Source organism: Ascaphus truei, chromosome 5 (assembly GCF_040206685.1).
Source record: "Ascaphus truei isolate aAscTru1 chromosome 5, aAscTru1.hap1, whole genome shotgun sequence".
Taxonomy (NCBI): Eukaryota; Metazoa; Chordata; class Amphibia; order Anura; family Ascaphidae; genus Ascaphus; species Ascaphus truei.
The window spans coordinates 178499179-178519000 of NC_134487.1; the positions used below are offsets into that span (position 1 = coordinate 178499179).

The window sequence follows — 19822 nt, forward strand, 5'->3', positions numbered from 1 at the left end:
TTGGAGAGAATAATACTACTGGAGGATTTACCAGTGAGTTATGAGAGTGGGATGGAGAGATGAACGTTTACTAGCAATAATTAAATGCTTTGAAATTCCACAATTATCACACAGACTGAAGAGTGATTTTTTTTTTTTTGCTACCTTCAGGTGCGTACATTATAAATATGTTTTCACTGCTATTAAAAAAAAAGTTCAAATCACAGTTTCAGAAAATATTAAACACGTTTTAAAAATAAACGTGGAACAAAGTGGTGGCAGAGCAGCACATCGGGGCTGATATGTCTTCTTTCCAGCTTCAAACTATGATAAAAACACTAATCTGTAGCAAAACATGATAAATGCCAGCTCAAAACAAAAACATGTTCTCATACATGGTAGAAAAGGAAATAACCTGGTGCACATCGGATTTCCTACTCGAGTATCACAACTTTGCGCTGCAGGGAAAGTATTCGAGTTATCCTATTACATTGCGTGTTACTTGTGGATTATTTGCCACATTGTGTGTCTTTTTCTTGTGTATTTCTCCCTTACTCATTGTATTGGGAAGCGCCGTTCTGAGTTGTCTAGCACAGTGTTTTTCAATCGGGGTTCCTAGGATCCCTTGTGTTCCCCGCACATCCCTAAAGGGTTCCCTGCAATTATCTGGTCATTTGACAAGTGTATCGAAGAGAGAAGAATTTACAATGCACCGAGTTGCTATTAGAGATGGTTGGGGGCGCCCCAGAATTTCACTTAGGGTTACTTAGCCACAAAAAGGGTTGGAAACCACTGGTCTAGCACATCCTCATATATAATCAGTGGTTGTAAGATTATCTTCCAATTCATACGTTTAGAATATGCTGCAGTATTAGGAAAGGTGTCTTTCCAACATGCTCCCGGTGAGTAGAGGATGTTCTTCCTGTAACCCAACTCCTGCAGTGCCTTAATACTAATATTGCAGATTCTGCCTTCCCAAAACCCTTTTATTTTCCCCGGGAATGATTAGTAAAAAGGTCAATGTGCATTTTTTTTCCTACAATATAAAAAAAAAAAAAGTGTTGGATTGTAAGTGTGAACCGGGAGAAAGGGGTAAAGCTGCTCTGTAGAAAGACAGAACATTATGGTGTCTTCAAAGAGTGACTGGGGGGGTTTAAGTTATCACAAAAAGCAGGCTCTTAAAGACATGGGCCACATATAATAAACGGTGCCACGAGATACATCCCAGCAAAGCCCAGTATGGCCCATTCTCTTGAATAGGGCTGGACGGTGTCTTACAGAGTAACAACACTCCGTAAATATGGACCCAAGTCCCTTATTCAATATGCTGTGTATCTGCGTTCCCATGTTAGAAAAGATTTCAGCCCCATTCCCTTGAATGGAGCTGATCTCTTCTCCAGCGCCGAGAAGCAGCTCCAAGGCCCATTAGGATAGTCACTATCACTGGGGTAGTGTTTGGCCAACTCCTTTGCTTCTGCAGAGATCTGCAGATCCTTGATGGTTTGCAGGTCCCAGCTGCCGCTTCGGTGAGCGCAGACTCGCCTGCAGCACCACAAAGTTCCTCATCATTCCTAAAGCGGTTCCCTATCGCGTTCCAGAAACGGATGTTATTTGTCAGCGTCAGACAGGGCGTCCTTCAGCTTTCTGGTCATGCTGGGAATGAGATTCATGTGCTCATCCACACATTTAATGACGCAGGTCTCCAGCTGCACCTTCACTTGCGCCTCTTTGTTCCCGGACTCGAAGGCATCCTTGGCCTTGTCGTTGCAGTGCATAGTGCAGCGGGCGAGGCGGTCCTGTCATGGGAAAAAGGGGAGGCGTGGGGTTATTTTCACAAATGTGCGCGCAGGAACACATAGAGGGTAGTCATCTTAGAACCCAGATTAGAGAAGCCTTCAATAAACCCTTTACAGAGATTTCCACCCCCCCATACAATGTTATTGAAAAGGGTCAGGCCCTACTACGACAAAAGCATGCGGATTGGTAAGGGGACATGTAATATGTAGGGATTCAGGATTAAAGCAAAACACGCCACTGATTGATCATCTGCTAGTTAAAACCAATAAACAGAGGGAAAAATGGCACAAAGCCAAAAAGCACCGCACCACGAAACTGCCATTTTGTTTTGTGGTGCTTTTTGGCTTTGTGCATTTTTTTCCTGTATCCCTATCCTGCATGACGCACGCTTGGACCGATGCCCTGCAAGTTTGAAGATCATTGGATATCACAAACTACTTATTGTGAGTACAATTTCATTTACATTGGATGTTCTTGAAAATTTGGAGGTTTCTCTGTGTACTGGGACACAAATGACTCACCCTTTCTCTAGAGAGAGTGAGAGTCTAGTTCAGAACTATCCTCCTACAAGACGTACATATGCTTATGTCTCATATACTTGCCCAGGGTCAGGTCTTTTAAGAAATTACTGATGTCTTATCATTGAAGGACTCACAGAATTGCTTCAAAAGCTTTCTAAAAAGTTTTCCTTCAAAGATTCAGTGTATCCCACGCCCTTGAGCCCCAGCCATCCCTCGCAGGATAACTCTACTATCTAAAACCAATAACCCCCATCCCCACCCCCCCCCAGAAATGAAGCATCATCTCCTATGAGTTGCAACTATTGTAAGAGCCCAGACACAGGTAGGAGATAAAGGCATTGTTAACAGACTTTTTATTATTATTATTATTAAATTAAAATACCGGAAAATTAATACAGATTTTACAAAAATATAAAAGAACAGAAAAACAGAATCCTCAACTATATTGAACGTTCCTCTTTGAGTGATCTCTCTGTGTAACGGATTTTGGCCGCGTTCTGCTGTTGAAATGGGGAAATAACCAAAATAATAGACCAAGCTTATTATCATTAAAGTTATTTAAATGGAGGCAAGTAGTTCCTTTTTTACAGACTATAAAAACCAAGCAAAGTAAATGAGGAGAAGCCCCAAAATTGATGGGGGGGGGGGGGGGCGCGCGGAGGGGGCTGATTTACCCGACTCACCTGAAACCTCTCTAGCTCATTGGTTACCACACTTTGCGCCTGCGCCAGCGGAGTGTGACAGCGCTCTATACAATGGTGTACTTGCTGCATGGAAGCTCCGCCATTCTCACAGCACTGAGCGCTGCACAGGAACATCTTCCCCTGCAAAGAACATGAGGTTAGTGACTAGGAACTGCAGTGCGTGTGCGTGTGTACATTGCAAGGTAAATACAAATATCACTTGTGACAACATTCACGTCGAGTCAGGTCCACAACCCTGACGTTCCCCATTATCTCTTTGCATACAATGCATCCACGGATTCTGGGTAATGACATGCAAATGAGCACTCACAGTGTGTCACTCTGCTTCTTCTCCACTTTAACATGGACAACCCCTATGAAACATATCTCTGCCGTATTACACATCCTTTTCAGCCCAGCCTGGGTTAAAGAGGTGCATGGCCTATAAACCTACTCAGAATAGACAAGAGAACCTGAGCCACAATTTCAGGATTCCAGTTGTGTGTACAGATGGAGGAAGTCTTTTAATTCCCCACCCCAAAAAGACCAACACCCTCCAAATCTACCAAGTCCCACATTCCCGTAAAGTCTACGAGAATTGCAAAAGCCCACATGATCTTCCCTTAGCATGGACTCTGCCCTTGCAAACTGAACTTCAGCCTCTCCCTTAGCCCTGGCAACTACCCACCCCCCTGACCCTTAATACTGTCCCTCTGTCTGTCTGTCTCTCTCGCCCCAGCTAGTCCCTCACAACCCTGTGCCTTAGCCAACCCCCACCCCCTAGTACTGCATCCCATTACTCCTATTTAACCCACAGGCGCCCCCCTGCCTGCTATTTACCCCCCCCCCCCCCAGGCGCCCCCTGCCTGCTATTTACCCCCCAGGCGTTCCCCTGCCTATTTACCCCCCAGGCGCCCCCTGCCTGCTATTTACCCCCCAGGCACCCACCTGCATGCTATTTACCCCCCAGGCACCCCTCTGCCTGCTTTTTACCCCCCCAGGCGCCCCCTGCCTGCTTTTTACCCCCCAGACGCCCCCTGTCTGCTTTTAACCCCCAAGGCGCCCCCCTGCCTGCTTTTTATCCCCCAGGCGCACCCCTACCTGCTATTTACCCCCCAGACGCCCCATGTCTGCTATTTACCCCCCTCCCCCCCGGCGCCACCCTGCCTGCTATTTACCCCCCAGGCGCCACCCTGCCTATTTACCCCCCAGGCGCCACCCTGCCTATTTACCCCCCAGGCGCCACCCTGCCTATTTACCCCCCAGGCGCCACCCTGCCTGCTATTTACCCCACAGGCGCCCCCCTGCCTGCTATTTACCCCACAGGCACCCCCCTGCCTGCTATTTACCCCACAGGCGTTCCCCTGCCTGCTATTTACCCCACAGGCGCCCCCCTGCCTGCTATTTACCCCCCCAGGCGCCCCCCTCCCTGCTATTTACCCCCTAGACGCCCCCCTCCCTGCTATTTACCCCCCAGGCGTTCCCCTGCCTGCTATTTACCCCACAGGCGTTCCCCTGCCTGCTATTTACCCCCCCAGGCGCCCCCCTGCCTGCTATTTACCCCCCCCAGGCGCCCCCCTGCCTGCTATTTACCCCCCCCCAGGCGCCCCCCTCCCTGCCTGCTATTTACCCCCCAGGCGTTCCCCTGCCTGCTCTTTACCCCCCAGGCGCCCCCCTACCTATTTACCCCCAGGCGTCCCCCTGTCTGCTATTTACCCCCAGGCGTCCCTCTGCCTGCTATTTACCCCCAGGCGTCCCTCTCCCCTCTGGCTCCTATTTACCCCCAGGCGTCCCCCCCTCGTTACCCCAGACCCTGTCTCCTATTTACCCCAGGCCATGTCCCCCATGTGCCTATTTACCCCAGGCCCTGCCCGCCTCGTCTTCTATTTACCGCCAGCCATACCCCTCTTCTGCCTATTTACCCCAGGTTCTGTCTCCTATTTACTCCATGCCCTGCCTCCTCTACCCCCTTCTGCCCTCCTAGACAGTAACAGATCTGTGGGCTCCTTCTGACCTGCATCTTCCTGATGTTTTCCCTCTCCAGGTTCTTCACCATGACATCCACTGCGCTCTGCAGGCGGGTCTGCTGCTCCTCAGCCATCTCTGCCCGCTGCTGTCACTGACCGCGATCCTTACCAGCCAGAAGCATGGGCTCCAAGGGCAACATCGTCTTCCGCCCTCACTAGGTCACTTCCGGAAGCCGAGATGCCTTTCAGCGCCCGATCCCGAGCTGGAAACGCTCGGGCGCCATCTTTGACTATGGAAAACCAAAGAAACTGCTGTGCGCAGGTTTCACACTTCCCTAATGAAAGTATTAACATCGTCTATTAAGATCCATCATATATAAGGAATGTACATTTCATTATGAATAACATTATATTGCTAGTAAAACATCACTCAGGTACAACATGCTTTTATGTGAGAATATTTGCCATCATTCTCTTGTTGGTAATAATTGAGCATTTGTGCCCCAATCAAAGATGGCCACCTGTTACTTCACTGCCAGTCCTTTGCCCTCTCCCGGTGCCATGAGTGGTGATTGGTCAACGGTCTCCTTTGCGTCGTGAGGTCAGACGTCGTTGGTTGACGCGGCAGCGTGTTCGGAGAAGTGTGTGTGAGCCGGTTCCACTCGAGGAGCAGAGATGAGTAAAGCGCACCCGCCGGAGCTCAAGAAGTGAGAGTTTGGGACCCGGGGAGGGGGAGCACCGGGGAGAAGGGGTATAGAGTCCGGGGAGGGAGAGAAGGGGCACCGAGTGGGGCCTGGTTATAAGCCTGTCATGGACCACGGGGGCTGTCTGTACTCCACTCACGGCCCAGAGGCCTGATACTACCCCGGGCTGAGTTACATTCACCCTAGGCCTGGAGATTACCCGTCTCTCGCTGAGTTTGGGGTGCATGACCCCTGGTCATTATTACACGTGGGTTTTTGTTTTGTTACCCCCTAAACCCGGTTATTATCCCTGATCCTTGTTACGCCTCGTGCTCCTGAGCCGTTATCCCCCGCCCAAGCCCCGATATTACCCCTGTTACCCCCCCCCATGCCCTATTACCGCCCAAGCCCGGATGTTACCCCCCATGCCCTATTACCGCCCAAGCCCGGATGTTACCCCTGTAGCCCCCCATGCCCTATTACTGCCCAAGCCCGGATATTATCCCTAGTACCCACCATGCCCTATTACCGCCCAAGCCCAGATATTACCTCTGATCCCTTTTACCCCCCCCCCCCCCCCCCATATGTCCTATTACCACCCAAGCCCGGATCTGATCCCTGTTGCCCCCCCCCCATGCCCTATTACCGCCCAAGCCCAGATATTACCTCTAATCCCTTTTACCCCCCCCCCCCATATGTCCTATTACCGCCCAAGCCCGGATCTGATCCCTGTTACCCCCCCCCCCCCCATGCCCTATTACCCCCCCCCGTGCCCCATTACCCCCCCCCCCCGTGCCCCATTACCCCCCCCCGTGCCCCATTACCCCCCCCCGTGCCCCATTACCCCCCCCCGTGCCCCATTACCCCCCCCCGTGCCCCATTACCCCCCCCCCCGTGCCCCATTACCCCCCCCCCGTGCCCCATTACCCCCCCCCGTGCCCCATTACCCCCCCCCGTGCCCCATTACCCCCCCCATGCCCCATTACCCCCCCCGTGCCCCATTACCCCCCCCCCGTGCCCCATTACCCCCCCCCCCGTGCCCCATTACCCCCCCCCGTGCCCCATTACCCCCCCCCGTGCCCCATTACCCCCCCCCCGTGCCCCATTACCCCCCCCCCGTGCCCCATTACCCCCCCCCCGTGCCCCATTACCCCCCCCCCCCCCGTGCCCCATTCCCCCCCCCCCCCATGCCCCATTACCCCCCCCCCCCCATGCCCTATTACCCCCCAAGCCCGGATATTACCCCTGATCTTAATTACACTTGGCCCTTCATACCCCTCGTTCCGGTGGCTATTCCTGTGTTTTTTTGTTTTTGTTACCCATTAGCCCGGTAACCCCCATGAGCTGATTATTACCTCCCATAGATTCCTGTGGACCCTGCTAGTCTTGGGATGATGTTGTCTTTGTTACATTGAGGAAGCCAAGCATAATTAAACTGGTTGCATCAACAAATGCATAGGGTTGCAGTGCAATACTATCGGTTTAACACATTTCATTTTCAGCCTTTGCTCTGTTTTTGGAAGCATTGTTATAGTGGGTTTTTTTTTTTAGTGCTTGAACTCCCTTTTCTACTGTAGTGCACCTCCCTTCAACAATGGAAGTGTTAATTAAACTTTGCTCCCAGTTATTGTTCTGCTTCTTACAATTGGAATGACAAAATGCCTCTAGTTGTGCGAACATAGACAGAAATACTTTAAATACCTTCCCATGGTCGAGATGCATATGAATAAATAGACTTTTATATATGTGGTAACCTTTTTCTGATACCGTGGACTTATTATTGCTCATTAAAACTATTATCAACTCTTAATTTTTCAGGTTCATGGACAAGAAGCTATCTCGTAAGTACTGCATTATTTTGCTCCTTTTTTTTTTTTTTTTTTAAACCTCTATTTCCTATGCTTTGTGCAGATAACCTGTAAGTAGCATAACATTATAGATGTGCTGTGTTCTAATATTAACATTACAAATGAAGCATATATGGTACATGTTGAAATTAAATGCACATTTGGTCTCGGTTGTTTAAACACTTATTTCATTTGGGGTGTTTCTGATGACCTGCTCCTTATGAATGCAGGCATTGTTTCTACAAAGACAAAATTGTAGGGGCAACACCAGGGAAATATTGGGGATATCTTGCCATATAAGGGGTTGATTAACAGACATGTGGTAAATAGATGCATCAAAATTCCTGTAGGCATGCCAGTATTGTCAAGTACGAGCAATAAGTAAATGAGAACATAAGGCAAAAGCGAGGCCCTGCTTTACTTCTTGATACGAATTTAAGTTGTATTGTTGTCTCCGATGCATCTACCTATACTGAGCCTGTGCCCTTTGTCTTGCAGTGAAGTTAAATGGTGGCAGGCATGTCCAGGGTATTCTGCGTGGCTTTGACCCCTTCATGAATCTGGTGCTAGATGAATGTAGTGAGGTGGCAGCAAGTGGGCAGCAGAACATCGGCATGGTGGTGAGTAGTATTCTCTCATGATGGGCGGACAGATACTGCACTGCGAGAGATCCTGACATCCGTCCCACCGAGCTGTGATTCTGATGTCTTATAAAAGTGGAGGCATGTAACGCCTTGTGTAACATTTCACTTGTTTTGAAGTTTGACAGCATTTCTTCTTGCCTGTTTTTTGTTTAAATAAACGCAGAAGTTCCTTACATTGACAGCAATTCAATTATCTAAGCTGCCGATCGATCCGTTCTCCCGTGACCAATCAGTGAAGATCCTGTTTCCCAGGGCACGCAATATGGCCGCTTGTTTCAAAAGCGAAAGTGCAATGGCTTTCTATATAGTTTGCTATAGCAACCCAAGGAAGATTAACACATTTAAAAAAAATCATTACGAGGGCATAGAGTGGGGGGAGGAAATGCAGTGATTCATCTAATACTAAAGAACTGATTTATTACAAAAACACACTGGATTTTGAATGAAATGCTGCTTTAAGATGCATTTAAATAGCTTTTCAAAGGAAGGCCTCCAAATTCAAACTTTATGAAGTAGTATTTTATTTAAATGCATGCTACTTGTGTTGGGCAGTAGTTAAACCAGAGGGACCAGAAAGGCATTGTGTTGCAGGACCAGTTGGCAGCAAAGGGTGAAGGTATCGCATCTTAAAGGTGACAATGGTGCAGTTATTTAGACTGGAAAAAAATACACTCACACACACGCCCCTTCCCTGGAAATTCAGCTCTGTTGAATTTGTCCGCAAAAATATAATGCAATGACATTTCTTAAATTGAAACCAGCTGGTGGAAATCATTGAAATATTTGATTTAGAATGAAAAATTGGATAGTAAAGGTTCTTTCAAAATGTTTAAAAAAAAACCTTCTAACCAAGACACAGGCTTTAGTGTGGCAGTGCTGCGAATAATGGGGGGTGCGGCTCAATGTGGCGCAGAGTAAATGCGTTCAGTTGTATAAATCACTTGTGGTTGCTGGAACACTAATGGAAGAATCCTTTTGTCTTCAGGTCATTCGAGGAAACAGTATCATAATGTTGGAAGCTTTGGAACGAGTTTAGAACGGCAGTGAAATGGAGCTGAACGGATAGCACACACCTTCTCTTCTCACCCCCTCCCCGGATGGTTCATGGATACGGCATAAAGGAAATGTGCGTTCCCGCTGTAAACCCGTTTTCTGTTTTTGGAATAAAAGTTTTGTAATAGGTTGGTGTGGTTTGACTTTGTGGCTACTGAAGTCAGGAAGGGCTCTAATGCCGTGTATAATATAACTGATACGTGACCATTGTCAGAAGTAGCACATTTGATTTCAATGTGTCACTTTTTTTTTTGCTTCTCGTGAGCATGGTGATACTTTAGCTCCTCCTTTCGAGGAAACTGAATAGAAGTACCTATAATTCAGGGGTGGCCTAACTTGGTCCTTATGAGGCACCAACAGGTTTTGAGGATATCTACTTGAGCACAGGTCACTTGATCACCACCTATGCTGAAGCAGGGATAGCCAAAACCTCGTAGCCTGATGGCCCCTGACTGGTATTTGCCATCCCTAAATAATCTGTAGTGTTTTGCCATACCTGACATGTTGAGTAGCTGGCCAATACGTACAGGGAGAACCAATAGGCCTTCTCTCCCCCCATCCCCCATGCTATGTTCATGTACCAACAGGCAACATCTAAGAGGGATTTATATGGTTTGGTTTAAAAATAAGAAACCACTGGTGGTGTCATCTTATTTAATTAAGATCCTAGGTTATTGTGTAAATGTAGCTCGTTGAATTACTTCACTTTTTAATTGGACACACATCATTGGCTGCCTTATTTGCCTGTTGCCCATGAAATATGTACTTTTTGCAAGTGCCTTACTAGTCGTCAAGCTAATTTAGTCCTCTACTTTTTTTTGTTTTTGTTTTACATCTTCCCAAATTCTTTACATTCTCATATTTTACAGCTTTTGTTTTTAAAGCAAATCATGAAAGTATTGCTTATCTGTGATTCCCCCATACAGATTTAAGTTCACACCCAACACACACCAGTTTGCCCTCCATTAGGTTAGAAGAGGCATTTTCTATGAAGGTGGCTAAGGCTGGAGAATGATCAGCGGTAACAGAACCAACTAACCTATCCTTTTCATTGACAAAACAACGGAGCTGGCAAGTCAGCTTGGCCTGCCCGTGGCCCACCATTTCACACTGTATTATACACAACATTTAATACCTAGGTGCCATCTTGGACAACTACAATGATAACAATTTTGTGTTAAGAGGTAGGCAGAAAAATAGTTTTAGGCAAGAGGGTATACTTGAACAAGCTAGAGATCCCGGTGGCACGGCATGTCAATGCAGCACGTGAGGGCAATATGAAAGTACTAACCTTCATGCAGATAGATCATCTCAACCGGGGTCCCAGAAAGTGAGTCTGGGACAAATGTCTCTTACAAGGCACCAGACTCGACATTCAAGGGATAAACAAATTGTGCAATGCTCGGCGTGAGCAAGTATATGCAATAAAGATAATTAGAATCCTTTAGCTGGAGTACCCTTAAGGTATTAACAGATGAGGTAATCTCCTATGAAACCTATCATCTGGTAGTATCCCACATGGCACTGTAGTAAGGTATACACAGACACATGAAATAATATAGTGTGATGAATGGTAGAAGAGATATAATTCTCAAGGACTCACATGTAGTGCAGCATTCTTGGGTGATGATTAATGTCCTCAGGTACAGGTGTGCTGATGTCTTAAGTCAGATGCAGAAACAGGAACCAAAAAACAAAGCATTACTTTCCAGCAGGTAGAAATGATCAGAAAAGCAGGGAGAGCGTTCCCAAAGTGAAAAACAGCTAATTTATTAGCTCCACCTGGTGGAGGCTTTTTTTTTTTGCCTGTGTATGCTGTATGTATCCATGCTGCTAATACATTAGCTCTGTTTTTCACTTTGGGAACGCTCTCTCTGCTTTTTTGCTAATTTCTACTTGCTGGAAAGTAGTGCTTTGTCTTTTTTGGTTCCTGTTTCGACATTCAAGGGGACTAAAGGAGGGTTTTCTCTTAACTCTTAAGAGCTCCCCAACATTGACTGCATAAATACCTGCACATTATCCTAAGCTTTGGCCTTGGCTTCAGCAACAAAGCAATCACAGACGTCCCAGCATTTGTCATCGAACCACCTATTTAGTAGGGCCCTATCTAAATATCCTGGATCTACTCGCCTATATGCCTGAAACGAACTTATCTGCCACCTATAATTCAACAATGATTCTCTAAGTGAATGGCAACATATTTTCCCATAGGCTATGTGCTGACACTATGACACAAGCAATCAGCTAACGTATCTTACACAATGTGACAGCTCTAATTGCCACCATGTAGATATTCTGCAATAGAGGTTCAGCCTTCAAGATTACAGACTACCAACTATTACTGTTACAATGTTCAACCACACAATTACATTTGTAGCACTCGCTGTACGCCATATATTATAGCCGTTCAAGCACAGTTCACTTAGCTACTACACCATACAAAGTGTCCCACTGTACCATTAGGGGTTAACTGGCGCTGCAGGGACAAGAACCGCCCCTCTGGGGCCGGGCCCGCTGGCTGCCTTGCCCGCCGCGTTGTGCGAACTGATGTTCCTACAGACATGAAATTTGAGCTCCCATCTTTCCCCCTGCAGCTCACTGCAGACTGGGGATCTTGGCTGTGTGCACCGCCAGATTGGCAGGCGTGCGTGCAGAGCCGACACCGAGGTCTCAGACTTGGGTTCCCACCCGTACCTGTAGGGTATATAAACCTACATTTTGAGGGGCGGGATCTCCCTCGACAAAGCTCAGCGCAGTGAAACATATGTCGGGAAGAGATGAGTTCGCTGACGTCATCACGTTGTGACTTTCTGTGTACCGCCGATGCGGACATAGTTTGGCAATACACCAGCTGAGCACTCAGCTGTGAGCCGGGGAGTTCCATGCCCGGCGCTCACTATGCTCCGACGTACAGTGTATAGCGCAAGGAGAGTCTTGTGTTATTTCCCTCCCACCGTGTTTATCCTTACAGGCAGATTGATTTGAGTAGAGTGCACCATAGAAACTAAGTAGCTGCCGTGTTATGTTTTAACTGGGCTGTACAAGCAGGGAATACCTACTCCTCCCCTCCTGTCCACTCACTGGTTACCCCACAGAAGCAGGAGAGGAACCTTATCAAACCTAAGGCTCGGGCCATTGTACCGCAGACCGTGTGGACGCGTCCGCTTGCCTAAGGCTGTGCTTATAGTACTGGCTATGGCGACGCGACCACTGACGTCAGCCGTCACTATTTTGATTCCTGCACTCTGGTGCGGGAGGACGACAGTGGGAGTGGCGAAGGCGTGGCCGTGAGTGGTTCGCCCTTATTGGCTGAACTGGTCACGTGCCGCTGATGTCACGCTTCCGCCGCTATAAATCTTAAATTCTCTTGACCACAGCGATTATTTGTTGCTGGGTCGCGCCCACTATGGGCACCCGCGACGGACTACATGTAGTTCCGAGGGCACCGTCGCCAGTACTATAAGTGCAGCCTAACTCTGCAGTCAGCAAAGTGGTGGCACCCTTACTAGCAATCCTCTTTGTATACCAGGATTGTTAGTCTATCGCTCACTCAGGCCTTGTGCATATTTTCCATTCATTTTGGGCTACTCATAGATACTCCAGTTTACGCTTACAGCATCTACCTCAGTATTATACTTATCATATGCTAGGTAACGGGTCACTTAATTATAAGCTTATACAGCTAGACCTGCGAAACCCCAGGAATACAGTTGACCTCTCCGGTGGTTAATACAGACGTTCCTGTACCAACGGTACGCGTAGCATTTAGTACTCAGTACTATCTTTTCTGCGCTGACGTATGACTGCCTACTTTATAGAATAAAGCAAAAACTGTAGCTGCATCGAGTACTGCCTCTAGGATTATTAGCCCTATTATAAATGTGTGGGCGACTCTGGACTCGCCAACAATTTCATGTACTTTAACCCTTCATGGTTAGTTATAGTGTGGACTTTACCTCCTATTTCAATATGCCACCAAGGCATTTTTATAAAATTTTCACCCCAATTATTTTTAGTTTTGGAAGAAATAAATCATTTTAATCAAATCAACACTACCATCCATTCTGTAGGGGTTCAAGTAACCACACCGTACATTTAGCGTTTTGAGTCTCTCTAAGTATATTTAGCCTTATTCTCTTTTCACGTGATAGCCTAGTGAGTGCATGTTATTGGGTATTCAGCATACCGTCCCTGCCTTTGGGGAGAGGTACCTCATTTTCTAAAAAAATAGTTTTCCTTCATTTAAAAAAATAAATAAACAAACAAACAAATCCGTTATTTGAAAGGAAAGTATTTATTGTGCTAACATCATGGCAGTATCTTCACACCAAAACAAAGTCGAGATAAACAAGTTACATAATGTAGAGGTGGTAATACAATTTGGAAACCAGCTATTATTAAACAATTAATTGCGCGTACATCTTTGTTCCAAAATCCCATGCAGACGTACAACAAACATAATGCCCCATCAGCACTAAACTTCCTATTATTCTTGCTGACAGCAACAGGAAGAAAGACGCATTTCGGTGCCAGAAGTATAAAGAAACATGGCTGCTGTTGATCCGCGAAAAGTAGCTGAGAATTAAGGCCATATTTTAATGCACAAATCGTAATACAGATTTTAAAAGAAAAATCGATTGCAATTTCTTCCAGAAATGCTGCTTTATCCTCTTTCCACCATCTAGCAAAAAAAGGGGTTAATACAAAGAATGTTTTTTTAAAAGACAACAATTTAACTTGATCATTCCTGAGTATTTTTAGCTGTACTTTAGACACTATCAAGGTTACTTATCCCATAGCAGCAATGAGATATGCCAATTATAGCAAAACTCATCCCTTTGTAAAGAAATCAAGTTTGCGGTAAGACTTGTACTAGGTCAGGGGTGGCCAACTCCAGTCCTCAAGGGCTGCCAAGAGGGGGGGTCTGCCGGGGTTGGTGTCCCGCGTGGGTCAGGGGGCCCGGCCGTCAGGGGGGGTGGGGGAACAAAAGATGATGGGTGCTGTTCGTGACCGGGCCCCCACTCTGTATCAGATGCAGGCCTTCCTGTCCCAGCCTCTGACATCAGCGCTCCTCAGCTTCCGGTGCGCGCTGACTGGAAGCTTGGCGTGGGACAGAGTGAGGAGGCCTGCATCTGATGGCCGGTCGCGGCTGGGCCCTCGACTGTCCGCCGGACCCCCTGCAGCCACTGTCGGACTCCCCGCAGCCACCGGTCCCGACCATCCCCAAGGTATGTCTACTTTTTTTTAAATGTATTGGGGGGAGTGGGGTCTTTTTATATGTATTGGGGGGGGAGTGGGGGTCTTGTTATTCAGTATGTATTGGGGGAGTGGGGGAATTTTTTTGTCTTGGGGGGGCTTGGGGGAATTTTTATATGTTGGGGTATTTTTTTATATGTATTGGGGAGGGTTGATTTTTATATGATGTGTGTGTGTGTATATATGTATATATATATGTATATATATATATATATATATACACACACACATATACACGGGGGAAAAAATCAGTGCTAGGACTAGCACATAGGTGATACTAAATAAAAAAAAGAGTGAATATCAGCTGGTACTGAACAAGGAGAAATGAGCTCATATATATATATATATATATATATATATATATATATATATATATATATATATATATATATATATGCATGTATGCATGCATGCATGTGTGTGTATGTATTAGGGGTTATATGGTTTTTTTTGTATGTATCGGGTAGGTGGGTTTTTTGTATGCATTTGTGGGGATGGAGGAGGTTGTATATATTTGAGGGGTGGGGATTTTTTTTTGTATGTGTTTGGGGTGGGAAGTTTTTTGCATTGGGGGTGGGAAGTTTTTTGCATTGGGGATGGGAAGTTTTTTGGTATATATCTTGTGGGGGGAATTGTGTGAGGGGGGACGGAATGAGTGAGTGTGGGGTAATTGACTTGACAGAGGGACAGGAGAGAGGGAGTGAGGAAAAGAGGGAGTAAGAGTGAGACGCAGGGGAGAAAATACATGTGAGGCAGGAGAGTGAGAGGGGGTGAGACGGAAGGGAGAGAAATACATGGGAAGAAGGGGAGGGAAGAGAGGGGGTTCATGAGGTGTGAAATGGGGGGCGGATCGCAATACTGCCGACACAGGGGGGGGGCTGCTTAAAATGTTTGTCTTGGGCCCCACGATTTCTGTTGGCGGCCCTGAGGGCCACCAACAGGACAAGCATTAGGAATATCCCTGCTTTAGTACAGGTGGCTCAGGCATTCTGACTGGGCCACTTGTGCTGAAGCAGGGATATTCCCTAATACGCGGCCCTTGAGAACTGGAGTTGGCCAACCCTGTAATAGATGGTTTATAAATGTAGAAGAGGACTGTGGGTAAGGACCCATCTGATCTAAGGAATTTGTATGTTTCCAAGTTTGTTTGTTGTAAGAAGTTGCTTAGTTTTACATATATATTTCAGACGTCGCTTCATTTCCTCTGCGCAAGCTACCCAATGCTCTTAAGTTACAGTGTGTTAATGCAAGAAAAGTGAGAGGTACTTTTAAATACACAAAGGAGAAGTTTACATGATAAAACACCAGCTCTTGTCATTCTGCACACCAGCAAATGATAAAACAGCTTGCAAATTGAATTATAGGCTAAAGATGGTAAATTCTGGGCATTGTTGAAATCCCTGCTCCCTAATTGGTTAAAATTCTGGGCATTATTCATTCAGTAATGGCCCAGAATTTTTGGCACCCTGCCAAGTTTTTCAGCCAATCAGCTTTCATTTTTCATCCACAGAGTGAAAGTAGCTCTCAGTCAGGGGAGGTGATTGGACAGGAGGCAGCAGCAAGCCACTGACTCCTCCCCCACTCTGCCTGCAGACTACTGAAGAGAAACGTGTGTGTGCATGTGTGTGTTGAGTGTTTTGGGGGTTTAGAGGGGGGCAGCAGAGATTTGTTGTGTGTGTAGTGTGTAGCAGAATCTGTTTTGTTGGTGTGTGTGTGTCTGCAGTGTGTTTCTGGTGGGTGCAGAGGGGGGGGCTAGTGTGTTTTGTGGGTGGAGGAGGGGTGCAGAGTGTTTTGTTGGTGTGTGTGTGTGTGTGTGTGTGTCTGCAGTGTATGGGTTTACAGGTGACTGAAGTGGGTGTATGGGGGGGGGGAGACTGCTGGTGTGTGTTTTTTTTCAGTGTATCCAATGAGATGTTTGAAGGGACAGTGCCGTGTGTAGAGCAGAAAAAATAAATATACTGCGTTAAGTATTTAGTTAGTTAGTTAAAAATGTTACTTATTTGAATGGTGTAAAAAAAAAAATGCTTCAAAAATACACTAAAGATGTTCAAATCCAGAGCACTTGATTGTCATGGATATGAAGGGATTTTTTTTTAGGTGCCGATCACCTACAATAAATCTGTTAAATGTACCACTGCAGTTATATCGCTTTGGCTCTGGGACTGGCTGCCTCTGAACCAATGAGAATGTGCCAGGCTTAGTAAAGTTACAGCTATGACTTTTAATGACATGGAAAACCATATATTGCACTGTCTAATCAGTTGTAAATCAGCTTACAGGTATGGGGTTAGAGACGTGTGGCTACTTTACCAGGAAAGATACAAGATATACATAGCCTTTTTAAGCAATAGAGATCAGGCGATCCACCCAACAAGTACAGTACAAGTTGTATAGAAAGGAATTGAACTCACAAGCTTGTGCATTAAAGAGCACAGCACCCAAATCATTGAGCAACACCCTCTTCCTTGTTTAAATGAAATAAGGCATTCCAGAGTTCAGTAATCACCAGCTGTCATGGCTCTTAACAGAATATAAGTGCCTAAAAATTATCATGTTGAATAGTTATCCAGGGGCAGATTAAAAAAAAGGGCCAGCCATGGTGGGGCCTTCACTGGGATGGCCATTAGCCCCAGCATTGCAGACCATCTGCAGTGCATGGGTTAATCTCTGATAGTGACTCTGTCCCATGTTATATTTACACGGACATACAAAGCGTACATAGATCTTTCTGGGTATTTAGAAAAATCTGTCGCTTCTCCATTTTGATATAGCCACTCATACCTTTGTATTCTGACCCCAGGCCGGCTTATATCTGATACCTCGATCATACCAGAAAAAGTCGGAGAAAGAGTATGAATTTAAAATACCTCAACCATGTGTAGTGCAAAACAAAAAGCTGAGCATTTCTCTAGCATATTACTTTAGCCAGCCACTGCTGATTGAAGCAATCTGCCTCCTATTCAAGTGAATGGGAGTGTTTGTTCAGTAGTACCCAAACGGATCAGCACAATCACACTTTAATAATTAACCACGTCCACCCACCACCCACCCACCCCCATATATTTTTTATTACATTTGGCCAGAGTCGCTTAAAGCTCAGACTTGAGCCTCTCCGTCAAATCCTCCTGGTCGATGTGTCCATCCTTCCCGTACCAGTGATGGTAAGAGAGTAGCGCCACGTTTTTAGCAGAGATAGCACTCATTTCCATCGCGCTGGCCGCCCACTCTATGCCATTGATGTAGTAGATCCTATCGTGGAGTATAACAGGGGGCAGTTTTTCTGGAGGGTTGTAAGAAGGATATGCCAGCCACGTCTTCACGCTCACTGTGTCGTACGATTCAAAGAGTAGGCGCAGCTGATCCTCCCTCAGTGGCTCTGGCGAGAACACCTTCCACACTTTAAGACCAGCTGGTTTCGTGGCACTGGGTTTAGCTGCAGCCTTGACAGGCGACACTGCACCAACGCTGCTGATGAACAGTTTGGGGTTATCCGTGGTTATGATCTCCGACAGCTCGAAGTGACAGGGCTCCGAACATCCAAAAAAGGAAGCGTTGATCCGCCCGTGAACAAAAGTGGCCACGGTTTGATGGTAGCTTTTGGAGAAGGTTTCAATAGGAGGGCTGAAGCCCAGGAAAGTTATGTTGGATATTCCCTTGTTGAGCGGAGTTGCGATGATTAGAATGTCATATAAGTCCAGACGGGGACCAGTAGCGGTCTCATAACTCACTTCAAAAAGTTTCACTGTACCTCCTACAAGAGAGAAAGAAACAAATAGACAGTTTCAAGGGTCTGGTTACCAAAGACTACCACACGTCTGGTTACATTGATGACATTTTATATTTTAGGGCAGGGGTTTTCAAACTTTTCCTTATTTCAATGTTAACAGTAATATAGAGAACCACAATACTTAGCTCCGTTCATCCATATCTTTATATGTATGTGTAACAGATCTTTTAAAAACATTGGATGTGTGTTCTTAAAAAAAAAAACCTGTAACCTGTAAAATAAGTTAATATATCATCATAAATGCACAAGCAAGGAAAGAGAAAATAGTAAAATGTGAAACATAAAATATGCACACACAAAAATCATAATAGTGATAAATACACATTCTAAACATCACATCAAATATACAAATACTTCTTAAGTGCAAAAATTGAAGACCGCTTTTTTAAAAAAAAATGATCACTGATCTCTGAAGTCCTATGTAAAGAAGGTAAGTTAACCACACTCCTGTAGATAATATTTTAAATTAAAGATATACTAAAAACTTCAAGATGCTAGGTTGTTCCTTAGATAGTGGCTTCCTACAAGCTTCAAGTGGCAGCATCCACAAAAGAAAAGACAAATTCCAAAGCACAATCTTAAATCATGCAAAAAAGAAAAGGTTATTAATTGGACTACATACCTAATGAGGTTACCAACGTTTGAGCTCTAAAAGCGAAGCCTTCCTCATGGTCATACATCAAGGCTTGAGGCATGTAGTGCAGTAAACATAAGAATAACATGCTTTTGCGTTATTAAAGAGAATGCTTTGGAATTTTCTATTTCTGTTGGATCTCTCCAGACCCACGCATAATGGTTAAGGTTTTCGCTGATCAGAGCGCTTGCAACACATTGCTGTGCAAAAGGTATCTGGTAGAATTTTTTATAGTCAAAATTAAATGAGTCGATCAGTATAAGGTGATACCTTGTTTATTTAGGCTATCAATTGATATTTTAGGACAAGCTTCCGAGAGTTCCATACTTGCAACACATGCTTGCCAGGAGGAAGAGAATAGAATAGAACTCTCGAAAGCTTGTCCTAAAATATCAATTGTTAGCCCAAATAAAGAAGGTTATCACCGAATACTAAAGTACTCATTTAATCGCAACTGGACTAAAACGGTTACTTCTATTTAATGCATCTTTTTTTTATAGACACTTCAACCACTATTTAAAGGTAATTAAAATTTCCTAGAAAGTACTTGTATATTAAAGGTGAACATCTCCCGTACTGGAGGTCCTCAGCGTGCAGAATTCAATGTCAGGATACCTTGGTGCTGTTTCTACATGTACAGTCTAGCAGTTCTGTAATTATTAGCGTTTTATTAACGTGCTCAGTGTAATCGGCTTCCTTAAAAAGATTAAATTCCCCGTAAGTTAAATTTTTTACTTATTGTGAAAAAATTCATGTTTTTTGCTATTCGTCGAACTCTGACCTCAAGCATATCGACTGCTTCTGTATTTGTTTGACTACTGATGGTTTCATAATTACTTTGCAGAAGCAGAACACAACAAAAATAGCAATTTACTAGTGGCTTTGAGGACTGCGAAACAGTCTCATCACCAAAATACATTAGAGATTGTTAACTCCACTTCAAAGTGTTTTCTGTGGAAATATTACAAGAT

The 19822-nt window shown here is 45.4% G+C and overlaps 3 protein-coding genes across 3 annotated transcripts in view; 1 reads left to right on the top strand and 2 right to left on the bottom strand.

The window, feature by feature from the left end:
- Positions 1 to 206: 206 nt before the first annotated feature.
- On the bottom strand, positions 207 to 5184 carry FAM136A (family with sequence similarity 136 member A). Its single transcript, XM_075601328.1, has 3 exons — positions 4995 to 5184; positions 2981 to 3121; positions 207 to 1775 (listed from the first exon to the last, which is right to left on the bottom strand). The coding sequence occupies exons 1-3, from the start codon at positions 5079 to 5081 to the stop codon at positions 1587 to 1589; spliced, it is 417 nt and encodes a 138-aa protein (XP_075457443.1). The 5' UTR covers positions 5082 to 5184; the 3' UTR covers positions 207 to 1586.
- Positions 5185 to 5516: 332 nt separating this feature from the next.
- SNRPG (small nuclear ribonucleoprotein polypeptide G) lies at positions 5517 to 9301 on the top strand. The gene is made up of 4 exons (XM_075601330.1): positions 5517 to 5654; positions 7449 to 7471; positions 7976 to 8097; positions 9107 to 9301. The coding sequence occupies exons 1-4, from the start codon at positions 5623 to 5625 to the stop codon at positions 9155 to 9157; spliced, it is 228 nt and encodes a 75-aa protein (XP_075457445.1). The 5' UTR covers positions 5517 to 5622; the 3' UTR covers positions 9158 to 9301.
- A 4148-nt stretch (positions 9302 to 13449) lies between these two features.
- Positions 13450 to 19822, bottom strand: part of PCYOX1 (prenylcysteine oxidase 1) — a 58580-nt gene continuing 52207 nt past the window's right edge. The window contains exon 6 of the mRNA XM_075601335.1: positions 13450 to 18181. Coding sequence (XP_075457450.1) covers positions 17520 to 18181 — 662 coding nt within the window. The 3' untranslated portion in view covers positions 13450 to 17519. The remainder of the gene's footprint in view (positions 18182 to 19822) is intronic.

Bases quoted from the DNA above. Each gene is read 5' to 3' on its own strand.
- FAM136A (XM_075601328.1), bottom strand. From the start codon at position 5,081: ATGGCTGAGGAGCAGCAGACCCGCCTGCAGAGCGCAGTGGATGTCATG. The intron at 3,122-4,994 runs GTCAGAAGGAGC...TGTTCTTTGCAG, and splicing joins AAAACATCAGGAAGATGCAG to GGGAAGATGTTCCTGTGCAG. The intron at 1,776-2,980 runs GTGAGTCGGGTA...TTCCCATGACAG, and splicing joins ATGAGCTAGAGAGGTTTCAG to GACCGCCTCGCCCGCTGCAC.
- SNRPG (XM_075601330.1), top strand. From the start codon at position 5,623: ATGAGTAAAGCGCACCCGCCGGAGCTCAAGAA. The intron at 5,655-7,448 runs GTGAGAGTTTGG...TTAATTTTTCAG, and splicing joins CACCCGCCGGAGCTCAAGAA to GTTCATGGACAAGAAGCTAT. The intron at 7,472-7,975 runs GTAAGTACTGCA...TTTGTCTTGCAG, and splicing joins CATGGACAAGAAGCTATCTC to TGAAGTTAAATGGTGGCAGG.